The following is a 22644-nucleotide window of genomic DNA, read 5'->3' as shown; positions in this document are numbered from 1 at the left end:
AAAAGACAGTTAAGCAAAATTTGAATATTTTAGAAAAAAATCACAAAACTTTAACTATATAAATATTTCTGGCTAAATTTACTACATGCCAAAAGGAACAGAGAGATACTTTAATATGTAATAATCTACCCTATCAGATACTAAACTTGGGGATGATACAAAATAAAAAGGCAAGAGTCAGTAACTTCTTTCCTCACTGGGATTATAATTTAAAGAAAAAGCAAATAATGCTATTTTGTTACAAATTAAATTTCAATACTGAAAGTTTATGGTTTTAAAAAACATATAAACATTTGGTGATGGGCCACAGCAAGTGCCTCTCAATGGTCTATGAAACTCTTAGAGAAAATAAATTTAGTATGCACAGAAACAAAACCAACTGTGAAAAGTACCTCATTCTTCAGATATACTCTCTAAATGAATATACTCTGAAGTTTGCAAAAAACATCTTAGAGGAAATAAACTTATGTATACGAATAAACTCTTCCAGTAAAATTTTTTCATTTACTAATTTTAGGATTTAACAACATTAAGGGTAGTATATTTCACTTAACATAATGGAGGTACAGATTTTTTTACAATAAGAATTTAGGAAATTAACAGATTTTTCTGACCACTGATTAACTTCTTTCACTCTTCCTTGTCATTTGCAAGATCAAGATTCTCAGCTTGAACTAACCCTGACTTCTATGATTAACTGAGATTAGGCCAAGTATTACAGACCTCAAAGTAAATGGCAAAAGTTTTCTGAAAGACCTAATAATTCCTTTGTGATTTGTTATTTACAATCTATAAATATCCAAACACATATTTATTCAGTAGATAACCTTACTCCATAGAGAAAAGAGTCCATTAGGTATGAACTCCTTCAACTGACTCATCTAACACAATATACACTGAATGGTACCAACACTCACCTTTATCTCTCCCATTACAGAAAAACTACTACTCCCTTAATTCAAAGCTTTCCTTTGAAGTTCCATTCTCACTCTACCTCCAGAGATCTTACTCCATTAATTACTGTTCTGGTCTATTCTTATCTTCACACCTTTCTCACCCTCTGTACATCATTAGTTCCTTACCCTCTGTAACATAAATGCAAAACTAAGCTCTTGGTTTCATTTTTCTCCTTTAGGTAGGGCTTCTTTACTATTCACAGCAAGGGTTTTGACAGACATGTGCACTTATTTACTTCTCTTATTTACTTTTTATTCTACTGTAACCTTTTTTGAAAAACTTTTAATTTGAAGATAATTTCATAAAGTTCAGAGAAGTTGAAAGATATGCCTACCTGCATATCCTTTACTCAGATTCACCTATTATTAACACTTTACTCCACTTTTTTTTCTGAAGCATTTGAGAGTAAGTTACAAACATCATGACCCTTTACTTCTAAACACTTCAGTTCTACCTTAATCTTGCTTCTATTCTAATGTTCCCTCTATTCTAATGTTTCTCTAATACTGCTTTTACTAGGTCACTAATGACTTACTAACTGCTAAACCAAACTTGGACTTTTTAATCCTTATTCTGCTTAATCTGTGATCACTTTTCTTTTTGAAGCTCTCCATTTTCCCAGTTTCCATGTGCTAACTCCCTCTCCTGTATTTTCTCATACTTTCCAACTACTCCTCATTCTTTTCCAAAGTTGCTCCTTCTCTCTACTCTTAGCTCATCTCTTTTAGTCAGCAAACCCCATGTTTCTTCCTTTGTCTATTTTATTTTCCCTGAAATCTCCCATTTTCCTGCATGATGTTGTCCATGTCTACCGCATTCAATTCCCATATATGTTGATGGCTACCAATACATAATCTTTCCTGCATTCCAGACATTTGTTCCTAACTAATCTACTTACCTAGATGACAAACCAAACAAATCCAAAAATAAATTTGCCATCCTCTCTCACCCTCAAAATTTGTCCCTTCTTCCTATATTCCTCCATTTGGTAAAAGGTGAATCCACTTATGTAATACCCAAATACGGCCACCCCCAGCTTTCTCCTTTTCCCTCACTGTGCACATCTGTCACAGAAAGTGACTCCACTGTCCACACATTCTTATAATCTCTCAAATCTTCTTTCTTGACATTGATACTGCCTTAGTTTATACCCTCATCTTTTCTCTCCTAGGCTATTATTCATCTAAATAATTTTTCTCCCACTGCTCCAAATTCACCCCCTACACTGCCACCAGAGTCCTTTCTAAATGCAAACTGGAGTATGCTACTCTCCTTGTCCTTAGATGCCTTTCCATTTACTTTTCCATTTTACTTTTATGCTAAAAATAGCATAAAAGTTTCATCATGATTTGGCTTCTCTCTACCCTCTAACCATCATCTCACAATTTCCAGGTATGCATTCCAGCCTTGTATATAACAAACTAGCTGTATCCTTCCAATATGTGATAGTTTCTCCTGACCATGTGCTTTTGAACATGTCATTTCTTCTGTTTTGAATGTAATTTAAGGCATTTGACATTCTCCCCATTAGTGACCCATTTTTAAAAGAGGAGCTAAAATAATCTAAGTGGCATTGTGGAATTTCACAATGTTCTCAAATAGCTTTAGGCAGTGTAGGTATGTTTGTTTGCAGCAGAATCCATAAATATAATAGGCTATATAATATCTCTATCAATGAAAAACTATCAGTGAGATAATTACAATGGCATTGTTATAGATTTTAATTTCTCTACCATCACATAAACTTGTACAGACTAATATTGAAAGCTGACTTAAATGTCAAACAAAATATGAAAATAAAAAAATTTCTAAGGTTTCTTAACTTTGTAAAAGTCTTTTACCTGTGGATAGAAAGTCATTCTTCAGGTCAATAATGTAAGTGTACCCCCATTTTATAATTAAGAAGTAGGAGAAATCCAAGAAAATCATACCAAGCCACAAAAAATTAAACTGTGCCTTACTGAAAAAAAGGAAAAAATCCACACAGGGTCAGTTTTTAGCTTGCAAAAAAAATTCCTATACCCACTTTAACATGTTCTCAAAGACTAGGGGAGGGAAATACACATACAGGTACCACAAGGCATGAACATTAATAAAGTTTCCCTAAGCAAACACTAGCTTAAAGAACTATGGTAGGCTTTGAAGTTTATTAAACAAGAAATAATTTTAATGTAATGCAATTTATGTAGTTAAATAAAACGTGGGGTACATAAAACCATAACAAGATACCACTTCACACCCATTAGGATGGCAATTCTCCAAAAAAACCCCCAGAAAATAACAAGTATTGGTGAGGATATGAAGAACTTGGAACCTCTGCATTGCTGGTGGGAATGTAAAATAGTGCAGCTGCTGTGGAAAACAGAATGGTGGTTCCTCAAAAAACTAAACAGAGAATTGCCACAGGATCCAGCAATTGTGCTTCTGGGTATATACTCAAAAGAACTGAAAGCAGGGATTTCAGATATTTGTACACTAATATACATAGGGGCATTATATACAATAGCCAAAAGGTAGAAACAACCCAAATGTCCATCAACAGATGAATGGATAAACAAAATGTGTTACATCATATAATGCAATATTATTCAGCCTTAAAAGGAATGAAATTCTGATACATGGATGAACTCTGAAGACGCTGTGCTAAGTGAAATAAGCCAGTCACAAAAAGACAAACCCTGCATGAGTCCACTTATATGAGGTACCCAGAGTAGTCAAATTCAAAGAGACAGAAAGTAGAATGGAGGTTGCAGGGGCCAGGGGAGGGGGGAACGGGGAGTTGTTTAATGGGTACAGTTTCAATTTGAGAAGATGAAAGAATTATGGAGATAGATGGTAGTGATGGTGGCAAAACAATGCACATGTACTTAATATCAGACAATGGTAACTATGGTTAGAATGACAAATTCTGTGGCGTATATTTTACCACAATAAAAAAAATTAGTTTTAATTGGCTACATACATACTATTTCATATTAAGTGGGGAAACCCAGAACAAAGCTATTATAGCAATGCACTCCTAACCATCGAAATTTCTATGACCTTGTGTTTTTATTAATATCAGGAAGCAAGCATCATTTTATAAAAAGCACTGAACTTGCAGTTATTGTTCAGTTTTTACTGACTTCTGATGTTGATTTCTGGCCAGCCTTTTACTGTTTCCCGTAATACTTGGTTACCAGACTTTTATCAGATTTTTTAAACAGGCGAGACATTTTATATGTGAAAGGAAGGTTATTTCCTTAATATAAGTGTTTCCTTCTGATATTATGCCATTTGATGAAAACAAAATAATTAAACATTTAATCATATTCAATATCTGCAACCTGAAAAATAATCTCCACAAAAGCCTTAAGGATGATAAAGACTAAAAACAAACTTTAAAATGTGTTCTTCATGGCTATTTTTTATCGTGAAAAATTATAGCCCTTCTAATCCTCTGAATTCTAAAATTTGAAGACAATGACTTTGATTCCAACCTCAATAATCCCCTTGCTCATCATTTTCCTTGATCCCTGTTCCCCAGATCCTTTAGGTATAACCTCTCAGTAACAATGCCGAATTCTGTATACAAACATCTAATTTTCTTTGCTTCTGGGCCTCTGTGTGTTGCTAACAAATCACCTATAATAATGTCACACCATTACATATTTACTGTTTCCAAAGTGAACTTTTCTAGCAGGCTGTTTATCAATTTTTCTATCTGTCCTTAACGCCTGTGGTAGACATTAGGACTGTTCATACATACTGCAGTGCACCAGCAAATTACCCTTTTCCACCCTCTTTGAAATCAGGCCTGGCTGTTAAGACTTGCCTTGGCCAGTCAGATGTGAGTGGAAGCACATTTATCACTTCTGGGTTGAAAGTTTTAAGAGCTTACATGTGATTCACTATGTTGTGTCCCCTTCAATCTCCTCTCCCCCCGGTACTGCAATGATCAAAGAAGTACTGGTAGAGTCCCATTAGCCTCAGGCCCTGAGTGATTACTAGGAAGAGACTTCATGCTGACATTCACAGGACACGTGCTGTGAGCAAGAAACAGTCTTGTACTAAGACACGGAGATTTTCAAGTTGTTACCACTGCACAGCCCAGAACCTAGCCTAGCCTGACTGACACACTTTCCCTTTTTCCTATTCCCTGAAGTAGCTATTCCCATCTTTTAAGACTTCAAGCATAAACTCTCCTAGTTTCCATCCTCATTACTCATAAACTTATCAGTAACAGGACTGTCCTTAGCTTCTTTACTCGTAATACCATGATTTATTCTTTACTGCTACTATGATAATATATTTAAATAAAATTTTTACCTTCCAAGTAGTTTTTGCTCTGTTGGGAGGTATAGTTCATACGATCTATGTTTAGATTGCTTGTCTTAATCTGGTTGCTAGAGAATAGAATAAAACACACACCAAACACATCAGCTATAATGGATTATTATTTAGTTTACCCCAAGAAAAAGAAAGGAAATAACATTTGCTAAACAATTATTATATACCATGTGCTGTTCTAGGGGATTAATGTACATTATTAATTTACATCTCACAACTTAAAATACTTAAAAGGAGTTATTATCCTCATTTTTCAATAGGAGATTAAGGCTGTGAAAGTCAAGTTAATTTGCCCAATAATTAAAATCCAAGCCTATCTGATTACGAAGTTCTGATCTTTCTAATACCCTAGGCTACCCCTTTCGAAGAAGCATTATGAAATTACCCTACAAAGTAAAAAAACTTCCCAAGTCTTTATTACAGTGATTATTTTGGTAAAACATGAGCCGTCACTTTTTGCAAATCTGGCTTTTCAATAATGAATGTAATAAAACACCAGCTAACATCAAATTAAGATGCTTTAGATTGATTAAGAGCAGAAATAGTGGCTAAATTGACCTAAGTGGTGGACATGTTTTAGAGGTTACACAAAGAACTGCAAATAGACTGCTAACAGTAATATAATAGATGATTTCAGAATTAATTAAGAATTAATTGAACACAAACTTAGTTATTTGGCTGTATTCTTTAATACTTGCTAAAGGAAAAATATCTCTTTCATGGAACTGGGTTGTGACAGAAGAAAATAACCCCAGCTCTGAGTTACAGATGTTAGAAATGGGATAATGAACATTAACTAGGTTGAAGAATTAAACAATTAGCTTAATGACTGAGATACACCAATTTAAATCTATGGTTTAAAACCTGTAGTACATATACATCAATAGTTTTTAGTGGCAACAATGATAATGTATTTTACTTTCTAAATTTCCCCAAAATAAACAGTTGTTATTTTTGGAATCAAGAAATAACTATTAAAAATAGAAACTTGATATATCAAATAACCTGCAATATCCCAGGATACTCTGAGCTCAAGCTCTTTCCTTTTCATTTAACTGACCCCAACCTTTGAAAGTTACTTCAAATAACTAAAAACAGAGAATGGTGGGGGGAAATCATTCACATAACTTGTGTATTACCTGAAGGATGCGGTTTCTTTAACACCACTGATATCCATCACTGTACCATTTCCATCGATAACAGGTGACTCCAAATTAGCAGAGCCATTACTGATATGATCACTGCTTTCATATCCAGACTCTGTCCTTTGCATCTGCCAATTGTCACCATGAACTTTAGTTTCTTTGAGGGCTTTATTTTTCTCTGCTCCTTTTCCATTAAATTCAAGGGAACTCCTGCTTCCTGTTTCCTGCTTCATTTCATCTTCATATATAGTCATTAAACATTTTTGCTTTGGATTCTCTTTTGGACAACTGTTAAAACTCTGATCTTTGCTACATTTAGATTTGTTACTAATATTTGATTTATGTCTTGGACTATGCTGCCTTTTTTCACTTTCATTAAAAATACTATCGACATTTAACGTTTCTCTCATAGGTTTCCAACCTCGATTTCGGCTTTTAGTGCTGCCATTACAGCTGCTTCCTTTATCCCTAGAATCTTGGCTACTGTCTGTATCATATCCAGTACCACTGTCACTCTTAAATTTGCCAGTTATTTTCTCTCCTGAAGCAAGAATCTGGGATTTACTTGAACTTAATGTTTGTGCAGAAGCTCGACTCTGATGGGCAATTCGGTCATGCTTACACGGTCCTTTTCCTTGACTATGAAATAGATGTGGATTCCCATATTGTCTAAAGCCATTTGGGGCAGGAGGTGATCCAGACTTGAAATGTGGAAGGTCTTCATTAACCAAATCTTTAAAAATAAATAAAAATACAAATGAGCTACTCTTCAGAGCCACTTTTTAGTCACAAGCCAAATACCTTGTTTGAGAAGAAATGTTAAACAGTAATAAGTAAATCATAACATAAATGGTTATATAATGATTTTAAAAAATGATCTCTAAAGTAGATCATAAGATAATTACAGCAATTTTAAAAAACTATTCTATCTCATTCATAATTAATAAAAACCATAAAAATAAAAATATTTCCCACCTATTATATTGGTAAAGATTTAAAATTTATTAAACCAATTGCTGCTGGAAACAGACATCTAATCACTGTTGGTGGGAGTGCAGACTGTCAAGTATTTTCGGAGGACAACTGAGCCACACCTACCAAAGTTGAAAATAAATAAACATACCCTAAACCCAGCAATTATTCTGAAAGAATTTTATGCTAATGGCTGTATGCAAAAAGTACCTGTGAAAGGATTTCACTGCAGCAAGAATCTTAAATCAAGTTCTAAAGTCTAGCAATATCAGTTAAATTATACTATGTTCATAAAGAAAAGAGCATAAAACCATAAAAAGTAAGACGTGCTCATAATGAACTGGAAACTATTAACAGTGGAACAGAGTGAAGGTCAAGGGTTGCAGGAAAAGAAGTTCTTTTCACTTAACTTTATAACCTTCCTTATTATTTGAATGTACCATACGGGTGAATTGAATTTATAGTTAAAAGTAAAGTTGAAACATAAAAAACACAAGTATTCCAGGCTAGAATTGAATAAGAACTAGGAAAACTTTACATTTATAGGTTTAATAGGTATATTAAAGAAATCATACTAAGATACATAATATCTAAATAAATATATATAATATATAAAGAAATTATATTAAATCGTATTAAATTATAAAACTTAGCTTTAAAATAAGATTTTAGCTGCCCCTTTTCCAATGAATGCTGTAAGTTCTTAAGTTACCTCTATGTCTGCCCAAATCTTTTCTTTGTCCCCTTTCCAAATCTTTCCTTTGTGAGGAAAGTAAGTTTTTCTGTTCAATGGCTTTTAGAGCACATTCTCTGGAAATGTCTTTTATTTTTTCCCTTTGATCATTGTGACTTGACTTAACTGTAAAAGAAACCATTCTTTAATAATGATACAGATCATTTTTCAAATTGCTCAATAAAAGTACAAATTGAACTATATTAAAATTTAAGATGCTATATATTAACAAAATACAGATTAAACTATACAACGAAATCATTTTTATGCTTAACTAAAAACTCAATGTGATTTATGCTGACACTAGAGATGCAAGCTGTGTTTTAAAACTTCATGTATAGCTCTACAGCGAATGTAAAGGAAAACAAGAGAACTTTTCTTGAAATAATGAGAGCTAAAGGTAACTGAGTGGTTAGTATGTGTCAGGCGCTATTCTAAGTGTCTAAACTCATTTATCAATACTTCTCTGAGGTGGGTACAATTACTATCTTCATTTTGGATTCGGAAACAGAGGCATAGAGAAGTTAAGAACTCGCCCAAGTTCACATAGCTTGTACGTGTAGAACCAGGATTATTAACACAAATTGCCTGGCTCCAATGTTTGTGTTCTTAAACACATACAGTTTCTAGTAAAAGTAGGTATCTTTGAAAAATAGATAATGGCTTAATATAAGAGTATCAATAATACATAAAATGGAAAAAGTTCCATTAAGAACTTTTAAAAGCATTTATCGTAAATGGTAATTGTTAATTCTGAATCTTATCACCCTTGATTAAATGGGTTACTTTTAGGGTTAGACATTATTTCATTAATATATTTAAAAGTTCCTTACAAAATCATCCTCAACATCCACCCACTTAGAGTTCTGCATATTTCTAAACCATAACTGACATCATGCTATGATTGTTTCATGTTGGACCCTAATCACAGATCTTGGATTGTGAAAATTAAAGTTGTGGAATGATAATAACAAGAGACAGTTGAATAAAAATGAGGTTAAAAATAAACTACAACTATAGTAACTTCAAACTATTGTTGCATTCACTAATACTACATTTAATTTTGGCATATGAGCCAAACTATTAACTAAATGTTTTTCCTCTACAAGTTAACAATTAACTCCTTGAAGGAAAGGCCATATCATAGCTTTCTCTGGTGACAGTCCAGGTTGCCTCCACCCTATCACGTACAGCCTTGAGTGCATGGAGAAACTCAAACACTAGTCACGTCAAACTGTTCAAATAAAACTATAGGTCTCGGAGAAATGCTTAAGTCAAAATACAAAATTTTGTTTCTACTTTTTATTTTCTCTTCATGGCCAAGGAAAGCTAGTTAAGGACTCTCCTCTTGGTCCTTACCAAGAATTACAGATTCAGTAAGTGAAGAAAGAGGGAAGCTTAACTATGAAGAGAGGGGGAAGCTTAACTATTCAAGGACAATGTAAAAATGACAATTTAAATACATACCTGTTCCTCCACTGCCACTTGTTTGAATGTGGCTCCGATTAAATGATGAAATACTATCTGCTTGAAATTTTTGATTTTCTCTCTGTTTTGTCTGATCACCAAATCCATTTTCTTTTGAATTCTCCGACTTATGAATTGAGGACTTTTCACATCCTTAAAAAGACCAACAAAACTGTATAATCCCCTTCCTCCTCTCCACCAGCAGAAGAGATATTTGAATCATCTTTTCAGACATTTTTAATAATATAGAGAAAATTACTTAAAAACTTAGAGGACTGACATCTTTTAAGGACTTCTACATGCTTTGTAAGGCATTCAAAAATGGCCTCGCTGCTCTGGACTTTTCCAGTGTACTAACTCACTTTAAATCTCAATATTTACTGCTAGTAAGAGCTACCAGCCAAGTATCCCCTCCTGTGTTTGTGTGACCATAGTCGTGGGTGGCTGCTGAAGGTGCTTCTGAGGCCACAGAGGAGGAAAGGTTTCTTTATAAAGACTAACTCTAAGTATTAGAATTTTCCTGAACTCCACTTTACTGAAACTAAATTTTGAAATTATCCTCAACATTCATTTCATATTCAGTACATTAGTATTCCTAGTGTGATTGTGATAAAAGAAAAACACTAAAAAGAACTTTTAAACAATTACCTATATTTTCTGCAACAGATTTATGATGTGACCAGTGGATGACCTGCTTGAGCGCATCTTCAGTGGAAACTGCTGTGCCATCTGGGTTTGCGTAAAACAAAAGCAGTGGTTGGAAGTGGCATCGGATACACTTGGAGACCACATCTTTCCATCTAGTTCCAACCTTAAAAAATTACAAATGAATAGAAACAAAACAAAACCTTGTAATCAATGTGTTACATGAAAAGGCAGAGACTAAATTACTTTGTATATTAAAAAATTTTAAAGATACTCAGACACTAGCAGCTCAACTGTTCATCATACTATATGATTAATTTTATTTTATTTAGTAACTAGTCTAGATAAAAATCATATAAACATTATCATTAAAAAACTGATGGGCAAGATTGTACACTTTCTATATCAAGATCTAGATTATCAAAATTTTAAAGGCTTTGTTCATACATGTTGACTGACTTTTGACAAAGACTTCAAGCAATTTAATGGGGAAATATAAGAGTCTATTCAACAAATGGTGCTGGAACAACTGGATGGCCGTATGATGACTGGATGGCAGTCGCTGCTGCTTCTACTTTCAATGGATTCCAGAGACTGACCATCTACTATGTGACGTCAGGGCCAACATGGCAACTGATGCAGCAAATCCAGAACCACGACTTCCCACTCAGAGTAGAGGAGCAGGATGTTGGCACTCTGCCTGTGTCCTGTGCTTGGGAGAGTGGAATGAAACAGCATCCAGAAGCCTGTGCTTCAGCTCATATTAATGTGTAGATACCATTCTTGTAGCTGTTAACTGCGAGTTTAGCTTGATTTAAGGGTTTGGGGGGGACCATTTAACTTAATTTCTGCCAGTTTTGAGATGTCTATGTAAATAGGGTTGGCAAAGATGCAACGATGTGTAAGACTAGGTGATGTGGTCACACTTAACCGTGTTCCTATGGAAACTATTTGAACATTTGTTTTACATGGATTTTTATTCACTTTTCAAACACGCTACTAAAGTGTGCCCCTCAACTGCTGAGCAAGCATTTGTAGCTTGTGCATTGGCAGAATGGGCCAGAAGCTTAGTGTTGTGACCTGTTTTAAAATAAATAAATAAAGTATCTTGAAATTTAAAAAAAAAAAGATATTATGCCTAGCAAAGGAAGCCAAACACAGAGAATGTCTATTGTAAGAGACCATTCACATAAACTGTAGAATGAGATCAATGATTTCCTGGGACCCAGGGTTGAGGACAGTAAAGGGACGTGACAGGATTTTCTGGAGTGATGAAAATGTTCTATACAATGATTGTGGAAGTTAAACAGGCATGTATACAGTTGTCAAAATCCAAACTATACACTTAGAATGGGTACATTTTAATGTTTGTAAATTATACCTCTATAAAGTTCATTTAAAAACAAAACAAAACCAATGAAACAAAAAACAAAGCATTCTAGAATATTCTCTTTTTATTAGAGAAGGGGTCTTTAAAAAAATTTGAGGAGTTTGTTCAAATTACACATTTTTACTTTTTTTTTTTCCGGTACATGGGCCTCTCACCGCTGCGGCCCCTCCCGCTGCGGAGCACAGGCTCCGGACGCGCAGGCCCAGCGGCCACGGCCCACGGGCCCAGCCCCTCCGCGGCACATGGGATCCTCCTGGACCGGGGCACAAACCCGCGTCCCCTGCATCGGCAGGCAGACTCCCAACCACTGCGCCACCAGGGAAGCCCCAAATTACACATTTTTAGCTGTTTACCCTCTTTACCTGGGATTCTGAGATACCTGAAGAACTAGAGTAGTTTGAAAACAAAAGAAACCTGAAACTCAGATAGTGACTACCCAGTTCTTCCTTCAAATTTTGACAATTTAAACTATGAGGATGCAAAATTGGAGTGCCAAAATGTTGCTGCATACTGACTCAAGATGGAACTTCTTAATAAACTGCCATATCAAAGTACTAAGTAATTCAAGCAAAGTGTGGACTTCAGAATATGAATTTCCAAATTTTTTCACTGGCTTTATCGAATTTAATAAAATAAAACCATCCAATTACACTGTACAAGTCAGTGAGTTCTGCTAAATGTCTACAATCATGTAATCCTCACTTCCAAAACTTTCCCTGTACCCCTTTGCAATGCCTGGCAACCAATGGTCTACTCTGTCACTTTGTTTTTTCCTTTTCTAGAATTTCACATAAGCGGAATCATATTATCTAGCTGTTTGTGTCTCACTTCTTTCATTCAGCGCAATGCTTTTGAGATTTTTCTACATTGTTGCATGTATCACTAGTTCATTCCTTTTTATTGCTGATTATTATATTCCATTGTATGGTTGTACAACTTCTTTATATTCACCTGATGATAGACATTTGAGTTGTTTCCAGTTTTGGTTACTATGAGTAAAACTGCTATGAATATTGAAGTACAAATTATATATGGATACATGCTTTCACAGGAGTGGAATTGCTAGGTTGTATGATAAATATATGTTTAAATTTATAAGAAACTGAAAAACTGTTTTCTAAAGTGATTGTTCAGTTTTGCGTTTCCATCAGCCTCACAAGAGTCCTTGTCAGCTCTTGGTATGGTCAGTCTTTTTAATTTTAGGCATTCTAATAGGTGAGTAATGCAATCTCATTGTGAATCAAATTTGTACTTCCTTTGTGCCTAATGATGTACTGAATATCATTTCAAGGGCCATTCATGTATCTTCTTTGGTGTACTGTCCAAATCTTTTGCCCACTTTTTAATTGATTTGTCTTTTTATTATTGAGTTTAAGAGTTCTTGGGCTTCCCTGGTGGTGCAGTGGTTGGGAATCCACCTGCCAACGCAGAGGACACGGGTTCGAGCCCAGGTCCGGGAAGATCCCACATGCCGTGGAGCAACTAAGCCCATGCGCCACAAATACTGAGCCTGCGCTTTAGAGCCCGTGAGCCACAACTACTGAGCCCACGTGCCACAACTAATGAATCCCGTGTGCCTAGAGCCCATGCTCTGCAACAAGAGAAGCCACCGCAATGAGAAACCTGCGCACCACAACGAGGAGTGGCCCCTACTCGCCGCAACTAGAGAAAGCCCGCGCACAGTAACGAAGACCCAACACAGCCAAAAATAACTAAATTAAATACATAAATTTAAAAAAAGAGTTCTTTATATATTCTGAATATAGCCTTTATTAGATATATGCTTGACAAATATTTTCTCCCAGTCTATGGTTTGTCTTTTCATTCTCCTAACAGTACCTTACTGAAGAGCAAAAGTTTTGACAAAGTCCAATTTATCAGCTAGTTTTATGGTCCATGTTTACTGACTGTTATCTAATAAATCTCTCTATAGCCAAACAGCAGTTTTAACCTTCTTATCTGATGTGTCTACTTCTGTCACTTTTGGTCTTTTTTTTTCCTAAGGCAATTTAATATCAGATCTGGCCTGGAACTGACCTCCGAGATCAGTTATTAGTATGAACCCTCATTTTTGAGGTGCTGATGAAGTTTCTGAGAGAAAAGAAGGTGTGCTCCATTTCCCTACTCTGCCTGCTCACCCCATTTCATGTGATTTGAAGAAATGAAATGGCAGAGAAGGTCTGTTGTTACTGATATTCCTTCAGGGCATGGGTCATGTCTTCCTACTTTTTTGTATATTTGGTCATTTTTTAGTGAATGCTACTTTGAAATGGCATATTGAAATTTCACTGAATTTTACATTTTTGGCTATTGAACTATTTTGTTTTCCTTTTAAATTGTTGACTTGTAGTTATGTGTTATGTCATATGGTATCATCTTGGTCCTTTGAAGGCATCATTTTAAGCTTTTTATGTCAGGTCCAGAGCAATCTTCAGTCTAGGAATAATTTAGCCCCACCACTAAGGTGATATTTTTCTGAGGATTCAACTTGATGTCCTGTGTACCCACTCTTGCTAGTACGGATGCAAACTATTCTAGCCCCACATGAGTTTAGGGAATTATTTTCCAGTGGTCCCTTCTGCCACCTTGTGCTCATTTACCCTACACATGGTGGATCACTATTCAGCCAAAGATTAAAGGGGATCCCTCTGCCAATCTCCAGGACTTTCCCTCTGTGCAGCTTTCTTTCTGGTAATCTGTCCAGCAAATTTTAGCCACCTTGGCCTCCTTGAACTCTAATTTCGGTTTCCTCAACTCAGTGAGACTACTAGGCTTTGTTTGGGTTCTCCCTCGCTGCACTGCAATCCAGAAACTACCTCTAGGCAGTAGGCAGGGATCATTGTAGGGTTCATCTTGTTGGTTTCCCTTTTTTCTGTTTAACTGCCTGTCGTCCGGTGTCTAAAGTAGTTGCTTCATCTGTTTGGTTTTCTAATTTTTAATACTGGAGGGCTTTAAATGATGCTATTATAATTAAATTCACTTATTTCTATTTTATATAAATACTTACATATAATAATTATTTTATATAATTATTTCATTATTATATCATTTATTCCTAAAAAGTAAAAATCACAATAAATATTCCAGTTAGTAAAGCGTCACTTACCTCTTTCACATTTGCATCATCAAAAAATACCCATTTGGAACTCTTGGTATGAAAAGCAAAGGCACAATAATGTCGGCTAGTGTAGCAAATCATGCCAACAAGGTGAAGTTCACTATTTTTGGCATTTTCATCAGTAACCCTATAAAAAAGCTGTTTAAAAATAATGTATATTTAATACTGTATCTTTTTTAAAATGAGGAACAATTATTTGATGAGTCATGCATTTGATTCTCTATGAAAAATATTTCTCATGCATACTGCCCCAAACTGATATTATATTAGTACTAAAGACACCACATTGCCCTGTTAACAGAATTACTACTTTCAATTAGTCCACAAGAAACATTAAGTCCAATAAAATGTATTTACTACAACTTAGTTTAGTAGCACAGTATCTCTAACACAGAATTGACACTTTACATACATAAACTCAAAATGTGAGGTAAATTACACATTTCCTGATAATTCATGATTGAATCACATATTTTAACATACATTAAACATACTACCTCAAGATAACTATTTATAAGTTTAATTGTAATATAAACCAATTCAAAATATATTAAGATGGTAAAAAGCATATTAAGAGATAAGAGCTGTAGATGAATTTTAAATCTTAAATTTTTCTAGCTTAATATTTATATTTATAATCATTATCAAACACACACATACACACACGCATACAGTATCACATCATCATGACTCTATATGATACAGGGATAGAGCACATGATGGTTTAGTTTGTAACTGAAAGACATTCCTAGTCTAAGCAAGAAAGGCATTCCAGTTAGCCTGATTTGATTAACTTTATCAGAGTTACATCTGCAAATTATTTCCTTTAGAAAGAAAATTTAGTTCTGAAAAACAAAGTGCCTTATAATATATGAAGATGTTTTAGAGGAATTTAAAAATAAAAAGGAAGAGAATGAAAAGAGTTGATATACCCCGGGAAGATAAAGATGTGTCGCGAGATTCCGAACAACATCCTCGGTCAAGTCAGAATGCTCAGAGTCCCAGACTAAACCAATTGTAACAATCTCTGGGCAATTCATTAAAACACGCCGAATTTTTATTTTTTGGCCACAGTTACTCTAAAGAAAAACACAAAAGACAACTTTTGAAATTATCAAAACAGATATACCACAGGTAATGCCTTATACAGTTTGTATTATGCAACAACATTCTTAACATGTATCAGAAATTTATCTCTTCAGCATATTAAAATAGACTTCTAGCAAAGTATTTGTCTTAATTATTGATTAAACATAAAGTTTATTTTAAATCAAAGTACTTTTCTTTGGTATTTTTGTAAATCTGTTAAAACAAGAATTCAACCTAAAAAAATAGCAGATATAAAGCCCTTGAAGCCATTAATAATGTTACATGAGGGAAGAATAATACCATCTGTAATGTTTATTTAAAGAAAAACAAAAAAGAAATTCTCTTTAGTCAAATGATAGACTTCAGAACTTAATCAACATATGCTACCTTAAATCCTTCACAGTGTTACAAGTTTTTAAAGAAATAAGAGCTCATATGGTATAAAGAGTTACCTAAGAAAACACTGAAAAAATAAATTCTCCAAATTAATTCCAGATATAATTAATATTCGCATGGTAATTTCTGAATGTCTGTTTTCAAATTTACAAATACAGAAGCACACTAATGTTCTCCAAATTCTACTTACAGGACATTTCCTATAGTCATCAGTTGTATTTGCTGCTTGCAGCAATTCTGCAAACATTTCAGGCTTAGAGCGTTCATGCCTTTCCATCATTCTTTCAACTTCATTGCTACAAAAGAAAGAAGCAGTCCCAAATCTGGCCTATGAACTTAAAAAATATCCAGTAAATTTGCATCAAAAATACTAAGTTATCAATATAGGTATGATCATTTTTTCTGTCTTAAAACACAATTTTGTTTGAAAAATTAACCATGAAGTAAATTTCCATGAAATGAAAAATTATGATATTTGGCAGGTTATGATGAAAAAAGGTCAAGAACAGAATAAAATAACATGAAATCATACCATTGTTTGGAATTAGATGAATGAGGAAAGATGTTCCATCTGAAGGTAATTCTAAGTTAACAGTTTCTTTTACGTTATTACTTAACAAACAGGGACTTGAGTTTAAACTTTTGCCTAACAAGAACAAGAAACTTTAGGAAAGGCTCCCTCTCTGGCCTAAAGTTCCCATAAACAAAGTTATTTTCAGCTAAGAGAAGGGCCTTTTGCTGATTAATGCAGAAGTCACAACCAAAGCTACTTAAATGAGGCTTGTGCCTTTTGTTCCTATTATGACTACTAACCATTTCATTAGAGTCTAGGCAGGGTATCAGTGCCATTTTGTATCCAACTTCTCCTAGAGTCAAATTTTTACATATCAAGGTATTAAGTATCTTTAAACAACTATTTAAACATTTCCAAAAAGATATATAATGTAAGCTCAATACGCCTACTAGTTTCCATTCGTGGTGCTCTGGTTTTACTTAATAGTAATTTTAACTGTCCTAGAGCTGGATATATTTTACAGTTCAATGGTAAGTAATATACAATATTCAATAACAACTAAAAGTACAAATTCTTCTAAAGCACTTCACAAGTAGACTAGAAAGCACTAAATCTGACAGTCTCATTCAAAATGCACATAATGGTTTTTTACAAAATTGACAGCATCAGAGTAGTGGTTAACCAGATACATTTTGAATTTGAAATGAACCCAGACCTGGATTTCAATCTTAGTTCATCCATTTACCAGGTTAATCATATTAAGCCTATTTCTTGATCAACAAAAGTTTTTGTTAAGATTAAAAGCAACAATTTATGTAAAGCCTGGAACATAGTAAGCATTGAACAACTGGCATTCAATACTTATCGCCGATAAAAAGAGAGAGATTATAATTAGAATTCAAATTCTGGGCTTTAGCAATTCATGGCATGGACCAGAGAGAGACTGATGGAACTCTAATTCTTATTACCTGATACTGTCTCAGAGCACTGTCATTTTACACAAGAGTTTCAAAGTAGACTTAAAGTTTTACAGCTTTTAATTTGTGGTCTATCGTGATTCAAACACCACCCTACTCTTCAAACAAAGTGAATGAAACTGACTACAAATGACTGAAGTTTAAAGAATGTTCCTCTAAATCGATGTTTCCCAACTCTGTATATATCCAAATTACCAACTTGCTATACTCCATGATCTTTAAGAAATAATGTGCTATATCCAAAATAAATCAAGGAAGTTTAATAATACAATGAAATGGATGAGCACCTAATATTCACTTTGTGCAATGATAAAAATATTGGTAGCATTTAGCAACTAACTGCTGTACTGATGCATTCTGATTAATAATTATTGACCCATGTTTTGTCTTTTGTACTAAAGTATCTGCAAACATTTATGATCTCATTCAATGTTTATCATACATCAAATATTTACACTCTCAAATACCTGTTGCCGTGTTCAAACAACTCTTACTATGTAAAGTCTAGAGATCATTTTTGGATCCCTAAGCTGATGTTTCATGGCTCAGGAGGGAGGGGACAGACAAGCATGGCAAATTTTTATTTCAGGTGAATGTTATGGCCTTAAATGCAATAAACCTAACAGAGGATTATTTTCACTTTTTTCTTTCTTGTCTGCTTACCCTAGCTTCCATCACTATGCAGGGACATTGTGGAGCCGACAGGAGACATGGCCACTACAAAGGTAACACCTTAGCAAAAATGAAGAAATCAAGTACAATTCCATTTACCCTTGAACTTGTCATTTTAAGCTCTCCTTCACGGTTTCAAAAACTTGCTATAAATATAAATAAATACACATTTTGACTAATATTCTGTACATTTCACTGAGTGACATCTATATTTGGTTAAGTCAGAAACAACTGAGATAGACATCACTTAGTACCCCTGATGGTAGCACATTTGTTAATCTCAGAGAGTAGATATTCATATACGCTACAGTTTCATAAAATAAAGGCTCAATGTGATCACATACATGACTAACATCTTTGGTAAGTATGCTTTAGTAGGTTCTTACCATAGGGCCGTTGTAGAAATGTACCGCACAAATTCTGTAAAGGGTAGAGGATCTGATGATGCTCCACAGCTACGACACACACACTGCAGGTAAAAATATATGTCTAATTTATCAATCATAAAACATAAATATAGTCTCTAATAAAACAGTTAAGCCATCTCACCTGTTCATACAGAGTCATAGCAAACTTCTGGTGAGTGATACAAGATTTAGAGGTACACATGTCTGCATCTCTGCTTGGCACTATGTGAAAATGAATCCTCTCCAATATATTTTCCTAATTAAAAAATTAAAAGACAAATGAGTTGCAAATCTTGCATAGGACACTTCAAAATACAACTCTTTTTAACTTTACAAATTGAAAAATCTAAGTATTTTCCAAAGTGTCAAACTTGGAAGTGCCATATACATTGTCAGCTTTTCAGCTTCCCTCTTTAACCGAGCCTTCAAATGTTGCTCAATTATTCACCTTTTGCAGCATTCGATTTTAAAAAAATTTTAGCAAGACATTATAATGTAACATGATTTTAATAAAGATTTAAAAAATCAATTCATGGTGGCTGACATCTAGAATTTAATATTAGAAAACAAGATTTCCTATGTTCCCAGCATTCTCACATTGAGAAAAAGCAATTAATTAAAAAAAATCCTACTTGGATCATTTGGATAGTCTATATAACTTAAATCAAAACATCAATGATAAAGGCTTATAATACCTGCACTAACAACCGGAATGCAAGTAATCTGCTCTTCAGCAAACTTCTTATGAAAGTGTGGATTTGTAATATAGATCAATAAGGGGTATTAATTTCTTTAACAAATTATCCTTTTTACCAAAACTTAACCAATGGATTATTTTAATTAGTTAACTTCCCCCTCCTCTGCCCCAGGACATTTATAACTATTCAATTATTCAAGCCTGGATTTCTAGATATCCCATGAATAATCATATCATGGATTAGTATACTTCACTTAAGTGAAAGTAAGACTATAAAGTTCAGTATTGTACAAAATATATCCATTTATATTTTAAGCAGTGGAGCAATTATAAACATGAGAAGTATGAAAAGCATATTTCATGACTGTGTGTGTTGTTTTTGTCATATTTTAGTCAACATGGCAAGTGTGCTAAGCATTCGAGATGTTCATTTAAAAAAAAACACAAATGCCAAATGAATTCTATAAAGAGTAATAAATTCTTCAAAAATTTGGAGAACGGATTGGGATGCTTTGATGATGCATTATCTAGTAGATGTGACTTATGTTGAACTTTAACAAATAATAGATTAGGAAAGTTTTGAATATTTCAGGAACTTGAGCAAAGGCTATAAAACAGGAATTTAAAAGACATGTTTGAGGAATGGACTGAAACTATCTCACCAGAAGGGAAAATTCAGGAAGGAAGCAAAGAGATAAACTGGAGTTTGAATTTAAAGAGCCTTAAATGTCAGAAGAGAGTCAGATGTGAATCACAGAAATATATGAAGTGCAAGCATTTATCTGAAAAAAATTATATTAATATGGTGGCTGTTAAAAAAGACTCTTAGGATATAGGTTAAAAGGACACTAGTAAGGAGGCTTAAATAATGCTGAGAGTAGAGGCCCGAGCTAAACAGAAATGGTGACAGGGAAATAACATGGCGAGGCAAACCTTAAAAGGGTTTCTGATGAAAGAATTTACAGAATTTGCTGAAGAGATATAAAACTAAGAGAAGAAATAGCTATCTTAAATATAGGTGACATCTATTTTATTGAAATGATTAAACATCAACATGCATATTTAAGAAGGTATATAAGGTACATCCCTAATCAAAGGAATGCTCTACTTATCAATATGGTGGTAACACAGTCTCAGAACATCAACCTCAGTGAGTGATTCTCAACCTGGAGTAAGGTGTATATCAGAATTGTTGCCCCTGACAGCTGCCCATCAAGATCCTGTGCTCTCCAAAGAGAATCATTGCATGTAATGAGAAATGTTACTGGGAAAGTGTGTTGCATATGTAAATCCCGTGGAACAGAACGACTTAAGTGCTATGATTTACACATAATAAGCCTTTTTGCTCCAATAACTAAATTTTAAAGTATTTTAGTAGCCTAACTGAAAAATTAGAGCAGCACAAATAATCAAAAGCAAAAGTACACAAAACACATGTGGACTTAAACTGAGCTTTGAAGGGTAGGTAAGACAGGGATCTACTGAGCAGTTCTGATACTTTTCCACTGCTATAAATTTATGTTTCATTTGTCACAAAAGGTGCATAATTTAAGGAATGCGAACTGCCATTCTAACTTAAGGATTATCAGAAATACTTACAAAGCACTCTGCAGCATCATCCATAAGGCCAAGCTGAAATCGCTGCTCATCTTTGAAACTTTCTGCAAGAGCATGCCTTATGTTATCCGAAGGAAGTGCTTTTTCTCGACTGTGTTGAAACTGTGCAAATATCGTCTGGGAATCAACAAATACATCAACCAGTAAGTTTAACACCAACAACTAAAAAACACTTGAGCAATTTCATTTCAACAGCGAAACTCGAAACTCTATACTCAAACTAACAGTCTTTTGCTTTAAAATTCCATACAAAAAATTAATTATTTCTATGAGTAATATGTAGAAATGGTTGCCCAAGTCTCTAAATCAAATGTTAGTGCATAAGAATTAAACATGTAAAGTTCTCAGATCCCATCCTCAGAGATTCTGATTGAGATGAGGCCCATTTTTAAATTGTTCCCTAGCTGACTATGATCTAAGTTATTTAGAAAGAGTTTTGAGATAAGTTGCTTTAAATCTTAAAGTGTACTGCAGGAATTAAAATTATGTTATACAAAAATAAACATCTATAATCAAATAAAACAGTAGGAACTCACTAGACTTGAAACAGTGGGAACATCATTCAAGAACATTAAACTATAGGTGTTAATCTGGTCTTCTATTTTCTTTAGTGAATTTAAGCAAGAAAAACTTTTTAATAAGTTCCAGTTTTATGACAATCATCTTAGGTGAGTGAAAGTAGGGAAAAAATAAAGTTTGCTGTGTGATAAACCACCAAATAAGGATTGATCATATTAAGTTCTATATTAATTAGCTCAAGGGGTATGTCATCTCAAAAAAAAATTGCATTTAAGATGAACATATGGTAGGCTAGGAAATATTTCAAGAATCTGTTCCACTGATACAAGAAAATTTAATTTACAAATAAGAAATTAAAAAAGAAAGATGCCAAGTGATATTAGATATTCAGAACCAAAAGTTTTAGCTACAATTACAAATGATAAAAAATGAAAAATATTTTCAAAAGTCATTTCTTATTTAGGTAGTCAACTTTTCCAGGTAATGTTTAAGATATTAATCCTACACATTTAACATCTATTTTTTTGATTGTCTAGTATATGTGAGGCATTGTTCTACACCAGAAAACAAAGACCCTGCCCTCATGGAGCATACATTCTAGTTGTAGTAATGAGGAGAGGGCAAATAAGTAATTATATGTCAGAATGTAATAAGTACAATAGAGAAAAACAAAGAAATACAATACAAGAGAGAAAGATAAAGTAGTGTAATAGGGATAGGCATGCTGGGGGTAGGAGAGAGGAAGGGAGCTTACCTATTACCAAGGGTAGTCAGGGAAGGTCTCACTGATGGAAAAATAACATTTAAGGAGAGGCATAAAGGAAATAAGGGTGTTAGCCACAGGAACATCTGGAAGAAAATCATTCTAGACAAAAAGAATAATAATGAAAACACTCAGAGATGAAAGCCAGCTCTGAGAAACGGCAAGGAGGACAGTGCAGTGTGTGTGTGTGTGTGCGCACGCGCGTGCGCACACGCGCACGCACAGGTGTTTTGAGGC

The 22644-nt window shown here is 34.2% G+C and overlaps 1 protein-coding gene across 1 annotated transcript in view; it reads right to left on the bottom strand.

Moving 5' to 3' along the window:
• Positions 1-22644, bottom strand: part of USP53 (ubiquitin specific peptidase 53) — a 63325-nt gene that overhangs the window by 12347 nt on the left and 28334 nt on the right. Inside the window, exons 4-14 of the mRNA XM_029235199.1 lie at positions 21108-21242; positions 18954-19067; positions 18791-18873; positions 16432-16537; positions 15689-15835; positions 14745-14894; positions 10252-10414; positions 9604-9756; positions 8116-8262; positions 6426-7164; positions 5266-5342 (exon numbers count right to left, since the gene is read on the bottom strand). Coding sequence (XP_029091032.1) covers positions 5266-5342; positions 6426-7164; positions 8116-8262; positions 9604-9756; positions 10252-10414; positions 14745-14894; positions 15689-15835; positions 16432-16537; positions 18791-18873; positions 18954-19067; positions 21108-21242 — 2014 coding nt within the window. The remainder of the gene's footprint in view (positions 1-5265; positions 5343-6425; positions 7165-8115; positions 8263-9603; positions 9757-10251; positions 10415-14744; positions 14895-15688; positions 15836-16431; positions 16538-18790; positions 18874-18953; positions 19068-21107; positions 21243-22644) is intronic.

Source organism: Monodon monoceros, unplaced genomic scaffold, assembly GCF_005190385.1.
Source record: "Monodon monoceros isolate NGI ecotype Baffin Bay Population unplaced genomic scaffold, NGI_Narwhal_1 Super_Scaffold_20, whole genome shotgun sequence".
NCBI lineage: Eukaryota > Metazoa > Chordata > Mammalia > Artiodactyla > Monodontidae > Monodon > Monodon monoceros.
This window is presented reverse-complemented; position numbering and strand designations above follow the sequence as displayed.